We start from the raw sequence: 21,583 nt of genomic DNA on the forward strand, positions 1-21,583 counted from the left end.
TGAAAAGGACGTGATGTATTCGGGATACTTCCATACCTGCGATCTGCTTTGTTGATCTTTAACAGGTTTCCTCACTCCGTTGCCAAGGACGACTACTTTACAATGGCGGCACCACTGTGGTTTGGGGCCCGGGCTGGATGACTGCTGTTGACAGTGCTCCCTGCCACGCACAGGACCTGAGGGAAGACGGGGGCGTCACACAGGGCGTCACACACACCGCGGCCGTCCCACACCGAGCCGAACGCACTGCAGGCATCAGATTCAGGTTCTGCCCATCACTATGCTTCCCTGATGCCTTCCCTGGGACGTTTTATGCACCCTGCGCTAAAACTCGCACATTCTCAACGATCAGCGCAGAAACACGGGTACCGCGAAGACCAGTGGCAGTACCGGCATACACTCAGAAATGTCCTGACACTCCATTTTCTAAGACTTTTAATCTGACAGGGCACAGTCATTAAGTGAGTATCTGACACTCTGACGCGGATAAACAGGTCAGGACATGGTGAAGATCGTTACTCTGTTTCATTAGCTTTCCCAATCGTTTTCCCAATCAATAAAGCCGCCCTGTCTGCGCCTGAGCCACGTGGAACACCCCATGAAAGGAATACGGATTTGCATCATTAGTAAACATCATTAGAGGGGATAATCATCAGTGTGAATGATGATGGGAAAACAACTACAGCCACTCCCACCACCCTGTTTGTCTTTCTTCGTGGATGAGAGCCACAAAGCTGCGGGAGAGGACACAACGTAGATGGCCTCAAACCACGAGATCCAGAACATGCTTCTTCTCTGGGTTCTGGATATTTCAAGACACTCCTTGTGCAAAATATTGAAACTTTGTTTTATTCCACCAGACAAGAAATGAAGGTGAGGAATTTGTTTTTGTGATATGTATTTGTGATTTGTATTATAGGCATAAACAAACAATCTACTGGAATTGTAAAACCAAAAACTAATTAACACATAAATAATAAAAAAAGAATAAAATAAAAATGGTAAAATAATAATGTATTGTACATATTGAAATCTTGGAGTCTTGGAATAGGTATAGGTGCCAAGGTGAGTTCACATATGAAAAACTCTTGTGAGTCTGTTCAACGGTCTTGGTCATTAGGGGTGGGTATCACTACTGATTTCCCAGTTCGATTCGATTCCGATTCACAAGGTCCCGATTCAATTTGATTTTCGATTCGATCCGATCTGATTCAATATCGATTCTTGTAGGGAAATTTCAGTTACAATAAAAAGTGTAGTTTGAATGTGAAATGTTGTAATGATACAATGAACACTCAAACTTTATTAAAATGTATTAAGATATTAGTGGTTATACTGTGAACAACAGTTACATTCTTTTTTTTATACCAATTATTGCACACTTCCACATAGCTCCTTTACCAGAAAATGCATTGAAAGCGGTTTTGAACAGCCTTTTAAAGTGCAAATTAAGTTTTTTTTTTTTTTTTTAACATGTAACAAAAACATTTATGAACATAGTTCTGAATATTGTAAACATTAAGGTCCAAAAACTAAAATTTATTCATGACTGCTTTCTGACATCTTGGAGATTGTCAAATTTTTCTGCAAGAAAAGGAGCTGATCAACATGTTGAGGAGTGAGACAGCTCATTTATGCAGTAACAATATTGCCAGCTGTTGAGAGAACTTCACAGCTTTATACTTGATGCACGACCAGCGTGAGGGTCCGCGCACCGAAAACGACGTAATCGCGGTGGCTCCGCCTGTGCACTGTCGCTTCGCGAAGTCGTGCACCTCTCAAATTGTGTAACTTCGCACGCACCATGCTTCAGTGCAATGAACAAAGTCATGTTTGCAGGGTTCATACACCTAAACAAGGTGGAATTCAAGCACGTCACGCGAGATAAAACGCGAGACGTTAAAACGGTACGCATATGCGGGGAAAATTGGCCAATTCTAAAGATCGATCTCAGGTTTAATAAATCGATATCGAATCATTCAAATGAAGATCTATTTGAATTGAAAAACATTTTTTAACACACCCCTATTGGTCATTACATCATGCATTTGAAGTTTTGGTGCGCTGACTCACTCTTGTCATGGGTTGGGTGACTGATGTTATGATGATGTGGTTGCAGAGGTCCATGGAATCCTGTCCCTCTGCCCAGGTGTTCAGTCCCTCTGTGCGGGGTCGCGGCAACCCCGGGGCCGTGGACAGAAGCCTTATGGGACCCCGGAGGGCCGTGGGGCCAGGGCCCACTGCTGACCTCGTAACTACTGGGGATCTTCACCCGGATGAGGTCGGCGATGGCCGCCACTACGTCAGTGATGTTCTGAAGCAGACGGAAGCCATGAGAGAATGCAGGAAGTAAACTTTGCCCTTTGCCTTTGTGGTCAGAAACGTAATAGAGGCTCACCTCAGCGGCGGCAGGCTTCAGGGTGATCGCTATGGACACGAGGCCTGCACCGGATCCGTTCTGGGGTGTGCCAAACGGAGGGCCAAAGAAGATGGACGGCGGCTCGGTCTTGACGCTGCAAAGCCTCGCCTCGGAACCTGCAGCGGGATCAAAGCACGGGCAGGATCTACCGGTCACCGACAACATAAAGGGCTCGGAAACTGCTCAAAGTCTGTTTCAATCCCTCTGCTATGATTTTATCCATCGACGTTTGACCAGATCATGAAAAGTGGGCATCATTTGACTCTGGGGTCAAATACAAACGCTCACCTGTACGACTGGTGAAGGTGGGAACCCATGATTCTACAGCTCAAAATATTGATTTTTTTTTTTATGAATAAGAAAGCATTGTACCGCTAAAGAGGATCTATACAAAATGCTTTTGTATGATGGAATTACTGTGTCAGTCAATAACAAAGTGTAGCAAGACAAAATAGAGTTGTTTCAAGTCTTAGTATAATGGTTAAATGCCTTGAGCATGATCTGGTATTCTCAGATACTCCACCTCTGTCAAGATATGAAATATTCAAGCCACTGGATGTGTAACCATTGTGTTCTAGGTAAAGGGAAGAAGGGTATTGGTAGTGAACAACCACACCTTCATGCGTTCTGCTCACGCCTCTGCTAGCTGGTATTAGTACAGAGGTGGGAAACATGCCAGGATACTATTGGTTAATATAATTTACAGCATGCTGTCTATGACTTTGACCAAACTAAACTATTTAATTTTTAACCATCATAACACACACAATCATCCATAAAGATCTCCATGAAACACATGCAGCATGACGGACCTGTGCGCTGCCACATAGGCCTGTTGTACTTCATGCAGCTTGTGTAGATGCATCAAGCTATGCTGCCATTAATGAATGATGGAAGCGCGTTATGCACGTGTTATAAATGTTTAATTAAGCCCTTACGTATGTTCCTGGAGGACGAGCAGAGAGAAGAGGCCTACCTTTCCCCCTGGAGTTGGGGAAAATGGGCACCACCGGGGAGAGAGCCGGAGACAGGGGCTCCCGTTTGACCAGCGACAGGTCCGGGTAGCGGCTGATCTCCATACCGACCACGCTCTCCGGCGAGGAGGAGGGGACAAAGCTGTCAGGCGTGTCCCTGTCCTCACAGTGCTCCTGTCCCCTGCGCGAGACCAACAGGACGTGGACGGAGACAGACAGGCAAAAGGACAAGAGTTGAAATAAGGCGTCTGGGGGGGGGGGGGGGTGCATCCGTGGTGAGGAGCTTGCATGAAAGCGCATACTGGGCTGACCTGAGTTCTTCCTGATTGTTGTGGGGGGGTGTGGGCAGGGAGGCGGGCACATCCACCGTCTTGTTGCCATGGGCGAGGGCCCGGGCCAGAAGCTCCTCCTCCGCTTTGAAGGGCACATGCAACGGCCTGGGCAGAATGCCCTTGGTCACTGCGTTTGGGAAAGAGTGAACCAGCAACTTCACCTTGCATCGTTTCTCTTTTAAACCAAGTTTACCTATCGCTGAGCTATCGTGCAGACTAACAGATTTCATACATGAAGGAATGGGGGGGGGGTTTGATTAACGCCAACACGGTGGAAGGTGTTGAAAACACAGTACAATTTCAGTCGACTGTGAGCACAACATGGCCACTTCTAAACTGAGCCTGAGCCTACAAATGAATGACTCATTAGAGTGAGCGGGTGCTGGCCCTCACCGTCATGGCTGCTCATGACAGCCGCTTTGCTTGCCAGCTCGTCTGTGGTGGCAAAGCCGTTGAGCAATTTCTGGCGTGCCACCGGGGGCGGCGTAGGGGGCAGAGAGGCTGGAGGAGTGGGTGGGTTACTCAGATTGCTCTGCTGCGGAGAGGCGGAACAGAAAAACGTGTGTCACGCATTTCTCAGGCTGGATCGACTCGCCACTTAAGTAATTTACGCCTGTAAAAGCGCGTAGCTCCTGGGGATACCAGCCTTGGTGTGTGTGAGTAATATTACATAATAACTTCAACATATAATAAAAGGCACTGGATTTAGACTTCTTGTTGAAATGTGCTGAATACGTTAACACCTGCAGCTCATGCTTACTTTGTAAATGAGCTGGGAGTAATAGTCTGACATGCCGTCCAACGAGGCGCTCCCGAATGTACCCGACAGGCGGCTCTCTCCGTCCAGCTGTCCACTGCCGTAGGGCACAAAGTGGGCAAAATTGACCCCAACCAGAGGCTCCATTAGGGGCAAGAGAGAGGGTTGCTGCTGCAGGAAGATGAGGAGAATGGAGGTGGAGATGAGTGGGGCAGGAGGGAGATGGAGAGGATGAGGGAGGGGGAGAGATGTAAAAGTGAGGGCGAGACAAAAAGCCGAACGTGAAATTAGAATGATGCTTAGGAGTCTGGAGAGATAGGCTCTTGAGGAACGACCGGTTTAATTAACGTGGAGACCTCGGTGTCTTCATTTACTCAAGATGAGCATTTCAGTCACACCATTATCAAACATCTGCTAGCATGGCACCTCAAGACAGGACTGCGAAACCACTAGGAATGTTAAAAAAACACAACTGTACCATTTGTTTCTGCCGGGACTCATAGGCCACTTAGCATCTCTGCATAGGACCTTATCGCAAGTCATTACACACTTTAAATAGAGAGAAGGGCACCACTACTGCCAAGTAAAAAAAAACAAGTGTTGTTTCAAATTTAATTTTGTAAAAATCAAATACTGATTACATTTTCTTCAGTTTAAAGTGTTAAGGATATTCACAATGCTGCCCTCAAACATTACAGACTGTCAGACTGGGTGTGCACCAATCTCTGTAACATCAATGCACTGTAACATTTCTTTTGCAGAACTCTCATTTACATCTGAGTCCTTGCAGCCTCCAGCGTGTTGACATACAGGCTGAGAAATGACGAGACATTGCAACGCGTTAGAAAGCTGACATGGACACCTGCCTCCGTGATCAATCACCGCACTGATGACAAATCCTTAGAAATGCTGTCTTTGCCTCAATGTTGAACCTTACCTGTTTCAGACTGGCCATTAATGGCTCTGTGGAAGAAAATGCGGCTTGTTTCTCATCTTCCTCCTTCTTCCTCTTCTTGGAGCGAGGTGCAGGACGTTCTCCGCTCTTTGGGGTCCTCTTGGTCCTCTGCTTTTTCTGCAAAGTGCCCGTGAAATCAGGGTGGCCTGAGAACTGGTTGTAGGAGAACGTCCAAGTGTTAAACCAATTACACACTTCCAAAAGATATTTTTAAGAAATTAGTCTCCTATTTTTCAGGCGAGTCATTAACATGGAATCTTCACATATTATTATCTCCATGGCAGGTTTTAACAGCATCCTAAGGCAAAACCTTCTGGCAACCTGTCTGTATTTGTATGAGTTCAATAAGTGTAAGTTTGGTTCAATCATCTGGTTTACATTACATGGTTATCTGAATAAAGTACTATGGAACAAGGCTTTCCCACCCCATCTTTTATGCTGAAATATGCTTTCACTCACCCCACTGCTGTCCATGGAGCTCTGTCTCAGGAGAGCCTTGCTGTCAATGCAGGCCTCATCCTCAGACCTGAGGCTGTCCTCAGACTTCTGGTGTGGCAGTGCTGGTGGAGGCGTCTCCTTGTTCTTCAGCAGGTGTTTCAGCAGCTCATTACCACCTTCTGCCTTTGAGATGCTAGCTGGACTCTGGCGTGCTCGATGTGGGGACAAGCCTTCCTTCTCCCCTTCTTCCTTTACCAGGCGCATCTCTACCTCTGGGCCATGACAGTCACTGGTGTCCATCTTCTCCAGTTTGATGTTTGACAGGATCCTGTCCTGGATGTCTTGTTGGCCTGCGGATGCCTCAGTTCCACCACCACAGCTGCCCTCGGAAAGCTGCCGTTCCAGTTCGGAGTGAGGCTGGCTGCTCTGCGAGCCCGGGGTGGAAGAGCCTGGCTGGGAACTCTCGCCCATCTCTTGGTCTCCGAAGAGCAGCTGGTTTCTTGTGGGTGTGGACGATGTGTCGGACACACAGGGTGTGAGTGGGGCGGTCAGGTCAGAGTGCGGTGTGGACGGAGCTCTCAAAGACTCAGAATCGTCGTCCTTCTTTTTCTTGCGGCTTCGTTTCTTCTTACCTTTCTCGTCTGGGATAATATTGGAGTAGAGCTGAATCAGGGATGGACCAGAGCTCGGAAAGTTTGGCGGAAGGGGCATCGATGTCTCCATCCCAAATGGATGGCCCTGTCCAGGGTTCTGAGGTACCATGCTTGGTCCAGGGAACCCTAGAGGTTTGGGTTGCCCCGGAACAAAGTTAGGACCATGAGCAAGTTGGTTATCGGACACAAAACCTGACCTTGCATCCTGAAGGAAGGGCCCATTTGCCATCATGGATTCAGAAGGGGCTCCTGCAGGCTGCATTCCTTGCATACCAGGCTGCTGGGGGAATCCTGGGCCTTGCATTTGCTGCTGAGACCTGTGTGGTTGCATGAAGTCCTGAGGCACGTTCTGGTTATAGAAAGGCATCTGTGAGAGAGTCCTCATGTTCCCGTCCTGGTTGAGGAGGCCCTGTTGCTGCTGCTGCTCCATCTCCATACGTTGTTTCATGCGCTGTCTCTCCACCTCCTTCATCAACTGCACCCTCTGCCTCTCTTGCTGTTCCCGCAACCTCTCCTTTCTCTCCCTCTCCTGGAAGCCTTCGCTGAAGGGGTTGGTGTCATCAAAACTCACATGAGGAGACTCGCCACTAGCCTGCCCCGGACTGGGCCTTGCTAAAGTCACCTGAGGAGGTGGGCCTTGCATCATCTGAGGCGGCATGACACCTCCTATTGGAGGTCCAACAGGGCCTGGGACACCAGGGTGCCAGCCAGGCATGTTGGGGGTATTTGTCTGGCCAGGATGGAGCTGCATAGGCATTGTGGGACCCATCAGAGTTTGGCTCACAGGGCCAGTTGGCACTATGCCTGGATGACCCTGCATTGGCAGCATGCCTGGCATCATGGGAGGCTGCATGCCACCCTGTTGCTGTTTCACTCTGTACTCCTCTATCAGCTCGGCATGCTCTTTTTGCTGCTTCCGTATCTATGGTAAAGAAGACACAATGTTAAGTGTAGGTAGTGTAGGTAGAACACGAAGCAGTAGCTGTATCTAACAATCTACAAGACGGATTCCTACTCACACTACCATTTTATCCCCGGTATGTGGCCCCACTGTCTTAAGAGTCTATAGCTAGCAAACAATATCAAGAGCCTGCTAGCTAGGAGATAACTAACTGGCAGGCATACTAGTTTCCAAACTGCCACATGATGATTGTGGATATTAATGTCAAATTAAGTTAAGCAAGTACTGTTAAGCAGCTGTACATGGTTGCATGGTTTTCGTACATGGTTGCAAGTGGGAAAGCCTAGATTGAAAGAACATATAAAAGTTGATTAACCAAATACATAGAAGTGTAAATGTAAACCCTGGACACTGAATGACATTTGTGATTACAGAGCTCAATGCTAAGTGTGTGTGGCCGTGTACGACTATGTCACCTGTTCCAGCTGTTTCTGCACCACGCCCTGCTGTTCAGTGACGTGTTTCAGCTGTTCTGCGTCCTCCTCAGGGAACTCACGCCCTGCTTTCTTTGCAGTCCTCTGCTTAGCTGACAGGGCCTTTTTGGACTTCCTGTGGGCCCCAATCTGCTCTTCCAGAAACTTCTGCTGCATCTGTAGAAGCTTCTGGGTTTCTCGAAGCCAGTCTTCATACTGTACTTTCTGGGCATCATCTGAGACGGAAAGTAGAAACATTAAATAACTAATACACCATAAATATTATGTGTGTGTGTGTGAGATCTGCAATTAATAACACTTTAGCATAGACTGAATTCTTTAATCTACAATTAGCAAACACGTACTAGCAAATCCTGGATTAAAATTCGGAGGACTGGGTCTTGTCATGTATGGAGCCAGTTTCCCATCCTGAATGACAAGAGGACACAAAATTTATTTATATGTATTATGTATTTATAGACAATGAATCAGATGAATGATGTTATATAACAAAAAAATAAATAAATGAGATTCAGATCATTGCTGCACCTGGCTGACTGGCTGCTGGGGAGGGGCTAGTTCATCTGGACCCTGTGGTCCCTGTCCTGCTGGGGTCCCTGCTGGGAACCTTAAAAAAAGAAAAACAAGGAAAAGGGGAAGGTGGTAAAAATGTAAAATCACTACAAAGCAGCATTGTTTCAGAAGGAATTACACTACTTAAAAGACTTGCATTTATAATTTTTAATAAATCCTCGTTCTTTCACTTACTTGTTCATAACCATTTGAGACATTCCCATGTTGTTCTGAACCATTACTTTATTGATTCCTTTCAAAGCCACCATCTTTGCCTTCATGATGGGATCAGTAATTGCATCAAAATCTGAAAAGAACACACGGAAATGTCAAGAGTGCAGCTATAAATGAGAACTGAGTATTCTTATTCACACAGAACTGAGTATTCTTAATGACAGTAAAAAAATATCTTCCAGGATTCCCACATTTTACCTATGTTAGGAAAGAATGAGTCACTGGACCGCTGTCTAATCATGGCTTGCATCTGTTTCTGCTGCTGCTGTTCCTGCCTCTCTTGATCAAGAAGATCTTGCAAGAGAAGTGGCTGTTCTTCTAGTAAAAGGGGTCGGTTTTGCTGGGACAACAATTCCTGCTGGGTTTGAGAAAGAATACCAGACTGTTCCACTGAAAGCAGAACATCCTTCTGATCCACTCCTAACACTGGATCTGAAGACTGATCCTGGATGGAGCCTGGGATGTCTAAAGGACCCTCACTGTGAGATGAAACCAATGAAGGTTCTCCAACCATGGCAGGATCCAGTCCCTGTACAGATATGGCTCCTGATCCTAGCAGAGTGGAAGTAAGGGTCTGTTGTAGCCCAGGTTCTTGAAGTTTGCTTTGAGATGTGGCTTGCTCACAGCTTTCTTGCTTTTGTGATTCACCATCAGGTGGCACATTGACCAGTAAACGAGAAAGCACTGGAGTGGCATCAGGGTGAATACCAGCCTTTGGAACCTGTGAAATGGCATCAAGACTACTCCCAAAAGCTTCTTGATCAATGGCTGTAATTTCCTTTGTTTGCTTTCTGCAAGAGGACTCTTGGGACATATCATTTTTGGCCTCAATTTTGATATCATCTTCTGTTTTCAAGGACCCCTGATTTTGAGAGACTTCATTTTTTAGATGAGTCGGAGACCCCTCTGGTTTGCTATCAGTTTTTGTTTCTCCAGATGTGGAATGGGAAGCACCACTTGAACTATCAGTCTTCTCCGTTTGTGCCTTTGGGAGGTCAGAGGTTTCAGTGTGGTCATCAATAGGATCATTGAGATCGAGGTCCTCACTAAGGTCCAGGTCAGCATCCGCATATGCAATAATATCAAATTTTCCAGATGTCAAGAAAATTTCCTCCAGGTGCAAGTCATTGGTTTCTAGATCTAGATCTTTTCCATCATCTGGGTCAAGATTTAGGTTCTCTAAATCCGTATCAACGAGGTCTTTGACCTCCACGTCTTCCAGATCTTTCACAGCTGATTCATCTGCATCACCTTCATTTGAAGGTAAAGCAACTTCGCTGTTCTGTGTAGCAGATGTTGCAGGAAAATTTGATGAAGTAGGACCACTGAAACTCTCATTTGAAGCAGGTTGGCTCAGTGACCTCATAAGCGGAATCTGTGGATGCCCAGGTCTTAATGCAACATTTGGCTGATGCAAGTTCTCCATACTCACTGAACCATGCATTTCAGGAGTTACTCCCTGAGTCTGATTCAAAGTCGGATCTCCTGGTTTAGAACCCTGATTGCCTGGAAATCCCAACTCTTGCCCACTCATAAAACCAGGAGGTCGCTGAGCTTGTGAGGGTGGCTCCATTCTGTTTCCCTGCAAAACAGGTGGACCAAAGGAAAGCCGGATCCTGCCCGGATCCTGCCCTCTGTGCCTAAGTTCTATAAAAGGTTGCCCCATTATATTGTGTTGCTGCATGTGCATGCCCCGAGGTGGCATAGGTTGGAGTCCCATGGGGTTGCCACCTAAAGTTTTCCCCAGATCTATAGATAGGGACCGTCTCATCTGTGGATGAGCTTCCATCATTGACTCCTGCATTTGATGGGGTCTTAAGCCTGGCCCTTGGACACCAGGTGGGAAACCTAGCCTATTGGAGGGGAAAGAAACAACCATTATAATGTATGCCATCCTAAAATTACTCAAATGCAAAAATTTAATCTCTCTGACCACTATATGAATTCTTGAATTTCTAATTTACTCACCTGGGTCCTGGTTGCCTAATGTTATTATTGTCCAATGGAAAATGTGGCCTGGGAAACTGGCCATCAGGGAAACACCCGCGCTGATCTGCTGGGAATGGCCCATGGAATCTTTGCGGGATCCTCACAGCACCAGGACCAGGATATGGTGGAGGTGGTCGATTAAATACATCACTTTGCTGACCCTGGGTCTCCTGACTCCAGTGTTGTGGGGTTCCAGAAGTCATGCTAACAGGCTGGTCCAGAGTGGTCTTCTCTTGGCGAATTGCACTTTTTTGCTGTTGTTGTCTGAGTATCAGTTCTCGAATACGCTGCCGCTGCAATGAAAACAATACAAAATTAACAAGAGCAGTCAACTGAGATTTATTATGAACATTAAGTTATCAAAATATGACTTTGCAGCTTTCAATCAGTGCATGTCTGATTCATTTTCTGTCTAGATACATGAACTACATCAGGGGTGCTCATTACGTCGAAGGAAGTGTCGGTCGATCGCGAAGGAATGTGCGTAGATCGCGTGACATTAAAAATTAGTAGATGAATCGCCCATCTGCACTGACGGTTGTATTTTGATTGACATTCATGGTAGCCAATCTGCAATCCGCTCAACAAATTACGTTCGCCACCCCCCGCTCAACAAATTACGTTCGCCCCCCGGTAGATCTTTCTGACTTGGTACATCATGCTACACAATAGATTTAAATCAGGGGTGCACAACATACGGCCTGCGGGCGCCTCCGTTGCAGCCTGCCGGTTGATAAATAATCTGGACCACCTTCTGGCTTCATGCTTGAATTTGAACGACAAACCAACAGTTTTTTGGGCTACTTTTTAGTTGGGCTACCGTGGGAGTAAGTAAACATTAAGAATCAATCGCGGCATAATTTGTCTCCATTTTACCCCCGCTCAACAATTTAAACTCACCCCCCCCCCCCCCCCAAATAATATATTTACATGTCAGCAGCAAGCTGCGATCTTGATCAAACCTGAAGAAGCCATCTGTACAATTACAATGACAATTACACTGGCTGTCTTTGATGCTAACAAAACATTAGCATCATGTAAAAAAAAAATCACCTGAAAGGAAGTGCTGTGCATTATTGCTGTGATTCTAGTTTCTCTCATATTACTGTAATCCTGCATTGGCAGTATAGGTTTGTGATCCATTTACCACAGAATTTTGCCTAAAACTGCATAATCAATTAAACCAACATAAATCGGCTAAATCATTTTAAATGTAAATGTGCCATATTTTGTCAATTGTGATTTTTACACCCCAATCGAAATTTGTCCTCCGCTTTTAACCCATCTGTGCAGTCAGAACACACCCACACTAGTGATTACTAGGGGGCTGTGGATCACACGTGCCCAGAGCAGTGGGCAGCCCTAGCCCAAGCCCGGGGAGCAGATGGGGTTAGGTGCCTTGCTCAAGGGCACCTCAGTCATGGCCTCAGGTCTGGGAACCAAACCCACGACCCTCCGGTCACAAGACCAGTTCCCTACCACCAGGCCATGACTGCCCATGAATGCCCTAGACATTCTCAAATGTGGTAGTAGTATGGCGGCTATACCTGTCTCAGCCTTTCCTCAGCCTCTGCGAGCGGAACACTCTGAACATCAGTGTTGGGTTGTCCCATTGCTACAGCACCGTGCTGCTCCCTGCTTTCTCCACACTGTGGATGTGGATTCATAGGCGTCTGTTCGAACGGGTCATGAACTGGAGTCTGGTTTGGCTGACTGGACGGTGACTGGGTCATGCTTTCCTGCATCAAGACTTGAGGTGGTGAAAATGAATCCTGATTGGACATGTGCCCTGGTCTTGTGCCCTGACCTGCACCACCAGGATGAGGTGTTCTTGGTGGTTGCGCATATGGATCATTGAGTAATGACTGAGAGGAACCCGCTGGCTGTGCATGAGGGTCAGGACCGATTGGTCGAGACAACCCAGGAGGGTGATTGAATGGATCTTGGCTCCTTTGGCAACTCTGCGACTTTAGGAATCTTTCTGGTACACCTGGATGTGATGTCCCAGGAGACTGAGCATAAGGATCCATTGACATTGGGGAGAGAATGTGATTCTGAGTTTGAGTTTGTGTGGGAGCTTGGTTGATGATGACGGGATGGGAAGCAGTGGACTGGTGAGAGTAGGGCTCAGGGTCATGTGGTCTAGGTGTTCCAGGCATTCGAGCATATGGGTTAGAATAAGGAGACTGGGAAAATGGGTCACATTGAGAGTAATCTGGCCTAGAGTTGGCCTGGGTACGTGCATATGGATTCCCAGCAGACTGATGTGCCATTGGCACAGGCTGTGAAAATGGGTGGGCTTGAGGCTGCCGTGCGATTCTGGTTTGATTCTCATAGCCATCACTCATTCCAGGATGTGGAGTGAGAGGAGGGTGCACATATGGGTCATTTGGTTGAGTCTGTGAGAATCCCTCTCCCGAGCGAGGGGGGATCATAGGTCTTTCAAAGGGATCCCCACCTGGTCTTCTCGAATGTATGCCTGTGTTTGACTCCTGAGGCTGTGGTGGGGGCATTGGTGTTTTAAAGAGCTGGATGGACCCCGACTCATTACTTCCTGGAATAGGGGTAAGCAGGGGCCGGGCATAAGGATCTGAAAGTATCATTCTGCCTTGAGGCATTCGTGAGTATGTCTCCTTCCTCAGACTGGGTCGGGAAAATGGATCATGTCCTGGAGAGCCTATCAGGTGCCTCCCTTCCATGGACTGACTAGCCCGGGGAGGGCACATAGGCTTGAGAAATGGGTCTGTTGGTCCTGCTGGCCTAGGGGTGTCTGGAGGCTTTGCATATGGGTCAACATTAACAGCTGTTGGCGAACCAATGGGCTCATGAACTGAAGAAGGTTTCCCACGCTCTTCTGAGAGACTCCTAGGTGATTTGCCAGACTCAGAGTTCCGACGGGTCGTGCCTGGACCACTCGTCGGCGGTCTGGGTGTGCCCACCATTTTGGCATAAGGATCCCAGGGTGATGACGGTCTGGAGCCAGAAGAGCCCGGAGAGAACATCTGCGGCGACTGTGGCTGGGATCCTGAAGAGGGGGCTGGAGGATGAGGACGTAAAAAGACATCGTCTGGGGAACCCGAGGTGGGAGTCTTTGAGTGTCCATTCTTGGAAGTGGGTTGTATAGGAGACGTGTTCCCATTGCTGGACTGCGAGGAGCCTGGACTCAGGAGGCTGCTGGAGGTGTCGTGCTCAGACTGGCCCCCTTTGAGGTTGTGCTGTTGCTGCTGCTGTTGCAGCTGCTCGTTCTTTACCTGCTCGAGTTTTTGAGTGGCTTCAATTTTGGCCTGCTGCTTACTCTTTTGTCTCATTTGCTGTAAGAAAACAAATAAATGTTTGCAGAATTCAGACAAAAAGTTTTGAGTACTACAAGTGATGGTTAAAAATTAATTGACACCAATTTTACCTAAATGGCATACAAATCACCATAAATCACAAGCATATAAAAATTATACAATTATACACAATTATCGTTCAAATTAAAATACAGACAGAAATATGGTCAAGATGCACTTAAGATTTAAATCTGATTGCCCCAACCATTTAAGACGGTTAATCTAGACCCATTTTAGCCAGATGTTATACCAGTAGCCACCATAATTTCCATGTAGCACCAGAACAAGGAATAAACACAAAGCTGTTTAGATTTGCATTTTTAACACATGTAACCATTGGATTTCAATCGGACTAACCAGAAATGTGTCTGCCTACACAGATAATGTTGGTGGTTATATCTTATGCAATGCAGGTACAAGAAGCATATGTAATAAATAGGGTCTTTGTCTCATTTCAAACTTAATATTTTCAATATCTGTAAGGTATCTACAAAGCTGATGCGTCACAGAACAAACACAATCTGTGCCAAAGTTTTATATCCACAGCACTCTATATGCCTTTCATTCAAGTTATGCTACCACAAAAAAGTGCACACAACTCATGTTAAGTAATCAAATCTTTATCTCTATGAGTGAAATTGGGGAGTTAAGGATTTTATTAGGTACCATTTAAATAAATAAAAAAAACTATGTAAAGGTTCTTATAACAACAAAATGATTATTTCCTGGACTGATAACCTGTAACAGCTACAGACAGCAATCAAGCATTCAGTGTGCTCTTTCAGAGGCTACTGTTCCGCACAAAGAGGGATAATGAGATGATAATAAAGACATAATGATAATGAGGTGATAAAAACATGGCTTCTAAGTGAAATACACTCTTCAGGCTTCATGACAGCTACAGAACAGAGTTAACTACCCTGGAAGGATCACAGCATGCCCACAAAGAAACAGGAATGACTATAAGCTTGTGATACCGCACCCTGCAAGGGTGGAACAATAGAAGCCATAAGCCAGAAGTATTTAGCGCTTAACTCCAAACAAAGGCATATAAATTAGCTTAATACAGTTAAAATGACTTTATTAAGGGTTACACATGCAATAGCTAAAACGGCAACACTTTCAGAAATTGTACCATATAAAGGAGCTGACAATTTCTGGAAACCCGATATCTACAGAATGAATATGTCTTGGGGATCACATAGTTTTACTGACTCGTTAACAATGTCTCTCATATTTTTTCCTGCAGATGGGTGAAGGCAATGCACTGCAGGACTCACCTGTCTCAACTTCCATTCCTGCTCCTGTTCGGATTCCTTGTGCTTCAGGGGGTCCTTGAACAGAAGCTCGGGGTCCAGAGGGGGGATGGCAGGGTCAAACACTTCCAGGGGCTGTGAGGATTGAGGCTGTTGGTGCTGCGACTGCTGCCTTTTGATTGTTTCATTGGACATTTGGACTTTGTTGATGCGGAGGGCTGCCCTGTTGTCCCGAGCCTTTTGCTGCGAGCAACACAAAGGTAAACAGCTCAACTCAGCAGGCCTCAATTTAGCAGCCGTTAATTCTGTAGACCCTCAATTAGTCGCTGGCTTTAGATTCATAACATCACAGTGGCAGAGCCATTGAGGTGTAAATTCACAGAGACCACCACAAAAGCTTACATCAGGCTTTCTGTTAATCAAGGCAAAGTTTTCTGTTATTTTATTAATTTATCATTTAACACAATCTACACCAAAGGACATAGTTACAGAGCAACAATTGATATAGTAGTTTAAATATCTAATAGTTATGTTAAATGCTAATCTCACTAATTGCCAGTCAACATGTTCATGTTCAGTCAGCCATGTTCAGTCAACAAGTGGACAACAACTAAGAATTGCACTCTTCTAAAGACTGGTGAATGCGTTCATGGCCTACATCTTACCACATATGGGGCTCTGTCTTGCGAACTTGCTTTTCTCCACAGCTTAGCAATTTGTTTCACTCTTGTCTGCCAGTCTGTGAAATGAAATTTTGATGAAAGCGCTAAACGAAATCATATTCTTCTCAAGTGACCCATCACACTGTTGGATCATTAAACCTACCTGGGTATTCCTCTTTAAGATTGGGGAAGTTGACGTTAGTGTAGAGGACCGGAGCTACGGTAGCGAGCTCTCCCAGAGTCTCTTCTTTCTCCCATTTCAGGGTGCTCTTCTGAGCCGTGGACAAGGAATCCCCCTCTCCCTCAGCTCCAGAGGGAGGAGCAGGAGGGGGAGCAGGGCCCGGACCGGTGGCAGACCATGGGCCAGCTGCATCCTGTGACATCTGACTAAACTTCCTGTCCCTGACCAACACAGAACATTAAGATCCAAACATCAGAAACATTCACAACACAATGACATGAATATTAGGATGTGAACGCAACGTCTAAAACGGATTCAGGAATCGTGATCCTGATCCATCATAGTATGATTCTTGTTGAGTTAAATGCTGACTGTTCTGACCATATTAACAGGCCGAGATCGACACAGAGACGCTTAGCGCTTACCTCAGACTGTCTGAGAAAGGTATGCGCTGCATGGTAGCAAAATTTCGGGCCACATCAGGTCCTGCTCCGGGAGGCATCTGTGATGGCGGGAACTGTTGATTGGTTGCTATCAGACCATTCATCACCGGCATCCGGGGAAACATTCCTGTAAAGTGCAAAAAAAAAAAAAAAAAAAAAAAAAACACTATGAGTATTCAAAGTGTCCTTCAAACTTTGAACCAAATTTCACAGTCTTAAGATTTGATCAAGTGATGTAAATCAGGTGATTATTATACCTGAGCTGAGCTGGGAGGGGGGCAATGCATGGCCAGGAGGCCCATGCAAAGGGTGTGATCCCTGGGATGGATGAGGCACCTGAGATGCCTGGATGGTACTGGGGCTGAGAACAGCTGTGAACAGATCTTCAACATCCTTTCCCTCCAATTCTGTGTGAGCAGACAACTCAGCTCAGACACATACCCCTCTCAGAAAGTGCAACCTTTTCACCGTCAGTGCATTCTTGTTACTGAGCAACTGAACAACCGCATACCTGGGATTTTATACAGCTTGCTTAGAATGGACTCTGTGAAGAAAGGAGAGAAGCTTTTAAGTGTTTTGTTTTAAATCACCTCAACGTCTTAAGGTGCCTTTTCGGTAAAACTATTAAACCTAGAGTAAAGTGTGGACCTGTACTGACCGTCAGTGACCATCTTGTCCAGTTCAGGGCTGAGGATGCCATCCAGAGGCTCCTCTGGTACCTGATGAGCACGGACTGGGTGAGACTGGGAGGAGAGCGATGCCTCTTCTGCAAGGGGAGCAACGTCCAAGCCAGCTGAGGCAGACCAAAACACAACACGTGCAGATTAATAATGCATCTTAATGCAGCGGATGATTGAAGTGGCTGAACAATCTGCTGCATGAGGGGAATTCTCTACAGCTTAATGAATAGATCATACGAATATCTAAATATTATTTAATCACAAGAAACTAACAGTAAAAAACATTAACATCACAGTTTACACAGGTAACCACCAAAATGTAAAATTTTGAATTGGTGTGAATTGGAATTACTACAGAACACATTACTGCTTTTATCTTATTAATAATAATAATAATAATAACAATAATAATAAAGTATTAATTAAAAATAATTAATGCTTTACAGAGCAACCAGCTATACTACAAATTAAAGCCTAACTAATACTAGCAAAGATCAAGCTAATCTGATCATTGAGACTTAACACAATCAAAAACCTGGGCTTATTTACTCAGTCCCATGAAGTTCAAAATGCTCAACACTATAAATTGTGCTGGTATGTGAACAGGGCAAAGCCCTGTCCCTCATTTCATGCTACTTTCATCACGGACCAATGCTGTATCTCCAGCAACACTGTTGCAGCTGATATGATCTTGCCACTCTAGCGCGGACCATCAACATGTCGGTGTCATCAGAGTGTTATGAATGGCCCGCTTCCCATTGGTACAGAAACTGACCAGGCAGATGGATGCTGCACTTGGCAACAAATGGACTATACAATAAGAGACACTAATATGTGTGCCAATGAGTGAATGTGCAAGGTTGGTGTTTTTAGTAAAGGTGGTGTTGAGAGGGTACGTTCTAATGCAAATACTGATTACCTGAAGGCCTTATCTTCTGCATTTGAAAAATGCATGACGATAAAGAATTAGACCCATCATAATCTTTATTTTGAATGCATCTCGACAGATTTTGGCTAGAAAACAAAAGGTTTCTGCACAGCATCACAGGTTGCATGCCGACCCATTTGATGTATTCTTTCTGGAAACCAAGGCCTCTGGTAGCGCTCTCACCTACCTTTAACCTGGCCATGGATATAGAAATTGTAAATGTTGAAGGACAAGTGTAAGTAATATGGGGCTGAAAAGGAATCTGTCCACTGCAGGACGTTCATTCTTTGGCTTTTAAGGAAGAGTCCTTGGCCATGATTTGGAGGGTACAGTTGAATTATTACAGACCCACAAGTAATACCTGGATGTGTACTGAACTTGGTTTTAATGCCAGTGTCTAAAACCAAATGCGTCAATGATCAATTTCCCTTCAAGAATCTAAACTCTTTAATACCTTCTGCAACTCCTCTAAACTGAACTTTGAGTTTTTAGTTTTAACAGAAATGCAACAAATCCATCTACAAATCATTAGTAAAGTCACACAGCACAGATGTAGCAGGTATAGTCAACCTGACAAACACCAAGAAAAGAGAATCTTTAAAACTTTTGAAATGATCTGAAGAAAATGCAAAAATGCCGGCATGCAAATATCAAGCTTGAGAAGATGATTTTGGGGTTCTGGGGCTCTTACCAAATGGAGAGGGTGAGCAGTCAACCTGGAAAGGGCAAAAATCAAGACCTACAAGGACCCAAATCAAACACAATGAGTGATCAGACCCAGAAATAAAGAAGATTCATGAGTGAGAGTGAGAGATCAATCAACTAAATAACGGAATAACTCAAAATGAAATACAATGAAGTCCAAAAGCACTAAAACACATGCATGTCGGTATAGAACCCACAACAGATGAATTTTTGATTGAGTGAGCAAGGATCAAAAATGAGTTCAGCAGAAGAGCTCATTTTGACATAGAAAGGGCTGCAATGAGTAGGGAGTGTGAGGTTTCGGTAATATTAATGGCCTACCAGACTCTGTGTGCTTGCCCATATCATCAGACAGCATTCCTAGCAGCTCAGTGTCTGATTTCAGCACCTCGGACAGGTCCACAAGAGGCTCCTCAGAACTCCCTTTGAACGAAGGCAGGGGATCTAGGAGTTATTTGAGACTTGTATTGTGCTTTCACATGTAAAAATGAACACATCTGTATAGCTCCGTTAAGGATATTTTTTTAAGGTCCTAAATTATACATATTTAGTTACATTAAGATTTAGGACCTTGTAAATGTAACCAAAAAGCCTTTGCAGGTGAGTGCGCATCTTACGTGGTCCTGCACTTTTACTAGGCAGTGGTGTTGATGTACTAAGTGAGGGGTTACAGGAAGTCTTCAGGAGGCTGCCGCCAGACTGCTTCCTGTCTCTCTCTTCCTCTAACAGGCCTGTTGTCTCCTGCCTGCTCTGCTTGCTCTTGTCCAGAAGGTCTTTTCCAAAGAATGCCTCCTAAAAGCAAATATGCCAATTATATTTAGATACTTCCAGTTCTGATACTAAAGTACTGATGCTTCCAGATCTACACCAACCAACAACCTGACAAGAAACCGGTCAAACAACCAACCAAAATCTATGAAGATGGGTGTGTTATATGTGGGAGGGATATAGTAAGTGTATTTCTGGTCTGTAATGTCAACACAACTTGACTTTATTTACAGAGTAGTTCCCCAACTAAAACTGTTGCAATTCAAGCATTTAATTGATAAACTCACCCATTTATTTACACATTTGCACAATCTTTCATGGCTAGCTGCATCTCAGCCTGCTCAGACGTTTGCAAAAAGAACCCTTCCCAGATTCTAAGTGGTGTAGCAGGCTGCCGGGGCCCTGCATGAAGCCGTCGAAACGCCGAACCATCTGAGATTGGGCTCCGCTTCATCCGGACTCCCAGCTGCCCCTGAGACACGCGCGGGGCCCACGGACACCGGCTGCCAGCGGGAACGCGCAGACAGAGACGAGGACGCCCGCCACGGCTGCTGGCACGCGGCCGCCCTGCTGCGCCCGCCATCTTGGCTCGACTCGCCTGCCAGCCCCGACACGCGATTTCGCTCTTACGCTTGGTGACGGCTGACACATTAAAAGCCTTCGCTCTCAATAATTGATGGAAGGCGCGCTCTGCCACGCGGCGGGGCCTTTAGCTGCGGCTCCCTGCGTCAGAAGCGCCGGCGAGTTAGCGCTGACAGGCAGCGTTAGCTTAATGCGCCTCACAGTCTCCGCCGTGCTCTTAGCGGCCGCTTTCCCCCCCAGGTTCCCCCGCGAGCCTGCCTTTAAAATCGCAGCTCGTTGGGAGTCAGCCGGTGAGAGCCCGAGACTGTCTCGCTGAGCCCGAGTGAGGCTCAGCCTGGCTCTCTGACGCCCATTTACAAGGCGAGCGGCGGCGATGGAGATGCGGGAGGGATCGCGTCACTGCTGGTTCCCTGTGGAGCTCACGTCAGGCTCTATTAGACAAGCGCGCACCCGTAGCCTCCTCGCAGGTTATCTTTAGCGGTTGCCTAGCAATACCCTCGGCCTGCGGAACCCTTGCGCAAGGTGACGGGAGTGAGTGTGGAAGTTGCGTGAGATGTCGTTTTCCACAACGCTGAGAAATTTCTTTTTTTTTTACATTCTTAGGCAAAATACTCCCCAAAACAAACAGAAATATACTAAGATACTTTGATACCAAGATACCATTTCCCAAGCACATCTGGTTCAAGTCATTTAGGTAACGGTGTCTTCTACTTATGCCTATTTCAGTTTACACTACAATAAAGTCTGCATACACTGATGTCCAAATGCATCAAACCGCTTGACCTACATAAGATCCTCTTTTAGTTTGCTAAATTGTATAAACAGTATGGGTTCCATACCTGTAGATACGTTGGAAATGCCTCTTCTAGTTTGGTCTTCTTCTTCCTGTAGCGTTTGCGGACTTTCACCTCAGAGTTCTCAGGGAAATCAGTCACAGGAGGTTTCTCGTCCACTGGTGTGTCTGGCATCGGGTCGCCCCATCCTACCAGGACCAGAAAACGAATGTTTACCATGTGGATCTGAACAAGCCCAGTGTTTCCGCTGGCAACATTTCTCTGCAATGGCTTACACAGGAATTTTCCAAAGGACAAAGTAGGTTAAGCAGAGAAGGCCTTTGTTTAGGCCGAGGGCACAGACTTGGTTGCTCACGTCCACGGCTGGGTTAGCCTGTCTTCAAGAACTACTATACTGCAACCTGAGCTCATCTACCTTCTGCCTCACTAAAGTAACACGAATACCACCAGTGTCAAACACACATGCTGCAGCAACGTGCTGCTACTCTCACGTCCTGGGAGGGACTCGCTGCTTCCGACAACGACCCCACGGAGTCGCATACACTGGTGCAGTT

General features: G+C 45.9%; 1 protein-coding gene across 15 annotated transcripts in view; it reads right to left on the bottom strand.

The window, feature by feature from the left end:
* kmt2cb (lysine (K)-specific methyltransferase 2Cb) overlaps positions 1-21,583 on the bottom strand; it is a 71,815-nt gene that overhangs the window by 7,491 nt on the left and 42,741 nt on the right. For 6 of the 15 annotated variants that reach the window (XM_076973096.1, XM_076973095.1, XM_076973089.1 and 3 more), the window contains 27 exons: positions 21,075-21,217; positions 19,503-19,677; positions 19,207-19,329; positions 18,872-18,919; positions 17,231-17,365; positions 17,084-17,116; positions 16,830-16,979; positions 16,555-16,699; positions 16,112-16,350; positions 15,952-16,025; positions 15,311-15,529; positions 12,246-14,009; positions 10,678-10,991; positions 8,908-10,562; positions 8,671-8,782; positions 8,452-8,530; positions 8,268-8,331; positions 7,906-8,138; positions 5,897-7,450; positions 5,420-5,590; positions 4,486-4,653; positions 4,119-4,260; positions 3,705-3,852; positions 3,396-3,574; positions 2,399-2,535; positions 2,074-2,314; positions 37-176 (listed from right to left, as the gene is read on the bottom strand). In XM_076973096.1, the coding sequence (XP_076829211.1) occupies positions 37-176; positions 2,074-2,314; positions 2,399-2,535; positions 3,396-3,574; positions 3,705-3,852; positions 4,119-4,260; positions 4,486-4,653; positions 5,420-5,590; positions 5,897-7,450; positions 7,906-8,138; positions 8,268-8,331; positions 8,452-8,530; positions 8,671-8,782; positions 8,908-10,562; positions 10,678-10,991; positions 12,246-14,009; positions 15,311-15,529; positions 15,952-16,025; positions 16,112-16,350; positions 16,555-16,699; positions 16,830-16,979; positions 17,084-17,116; positions 17,231-17,365; positions 18,872-18,919; positions 19,207-19,329; positions 19,503-19,677; positions 21,075-21,217 (8,585 nt within the window). The remainder of the gene's footprint in view (positions 1-36; positions 177-2,073; positions 2,315-2,398; positions 2,536-3,395; positions 3,575-3,704; positions 3,853-4,118; positions 4,261-4,485; positions 4,654-5,419; positions 5,591-5,896; positions 7,451-7,905; positions 8,139-8,267; positions 8,332-8,451; positions 8,531-8,670; positions 8,783-8,907; positions 10,563-10,677; positions 10,992-12,245; positions 14,010-15,310; positions 15,530-15,951; positions 16,026-16,111; positions 16,351-16,554; positions 16,700-16,829; positions 16,980-17,083; positions 17,117-17,230; positions 17,366-18,871; positions 18,920-19,206; positions 19,330-19,502; positions 19,678-21,074; positions 21,218-21,583) is intronic. The other 9 variants (XM_076973093.1, XM_076973088.1, XM_076973086.1 and 6 more) reach the window with 6 other exon arrangements.

Source organism: Brachyhypopomus gauderio, chromosome 14 (assembly GCF_052324685.1).
Source record: "Brachyhypopomus gauderio isolate BG-103 chromosome 14, BGAUD_0.2, whole genome shotgun sequence".
NCBI classification, from domain to species: domain Eukaryota; kingdom Metazoa; phylum Chordata; class Actinopteri; order Gymnotiformes; family Hypopomidae; genus Brachyhypopomus; species Brachyhypopomus gauderio.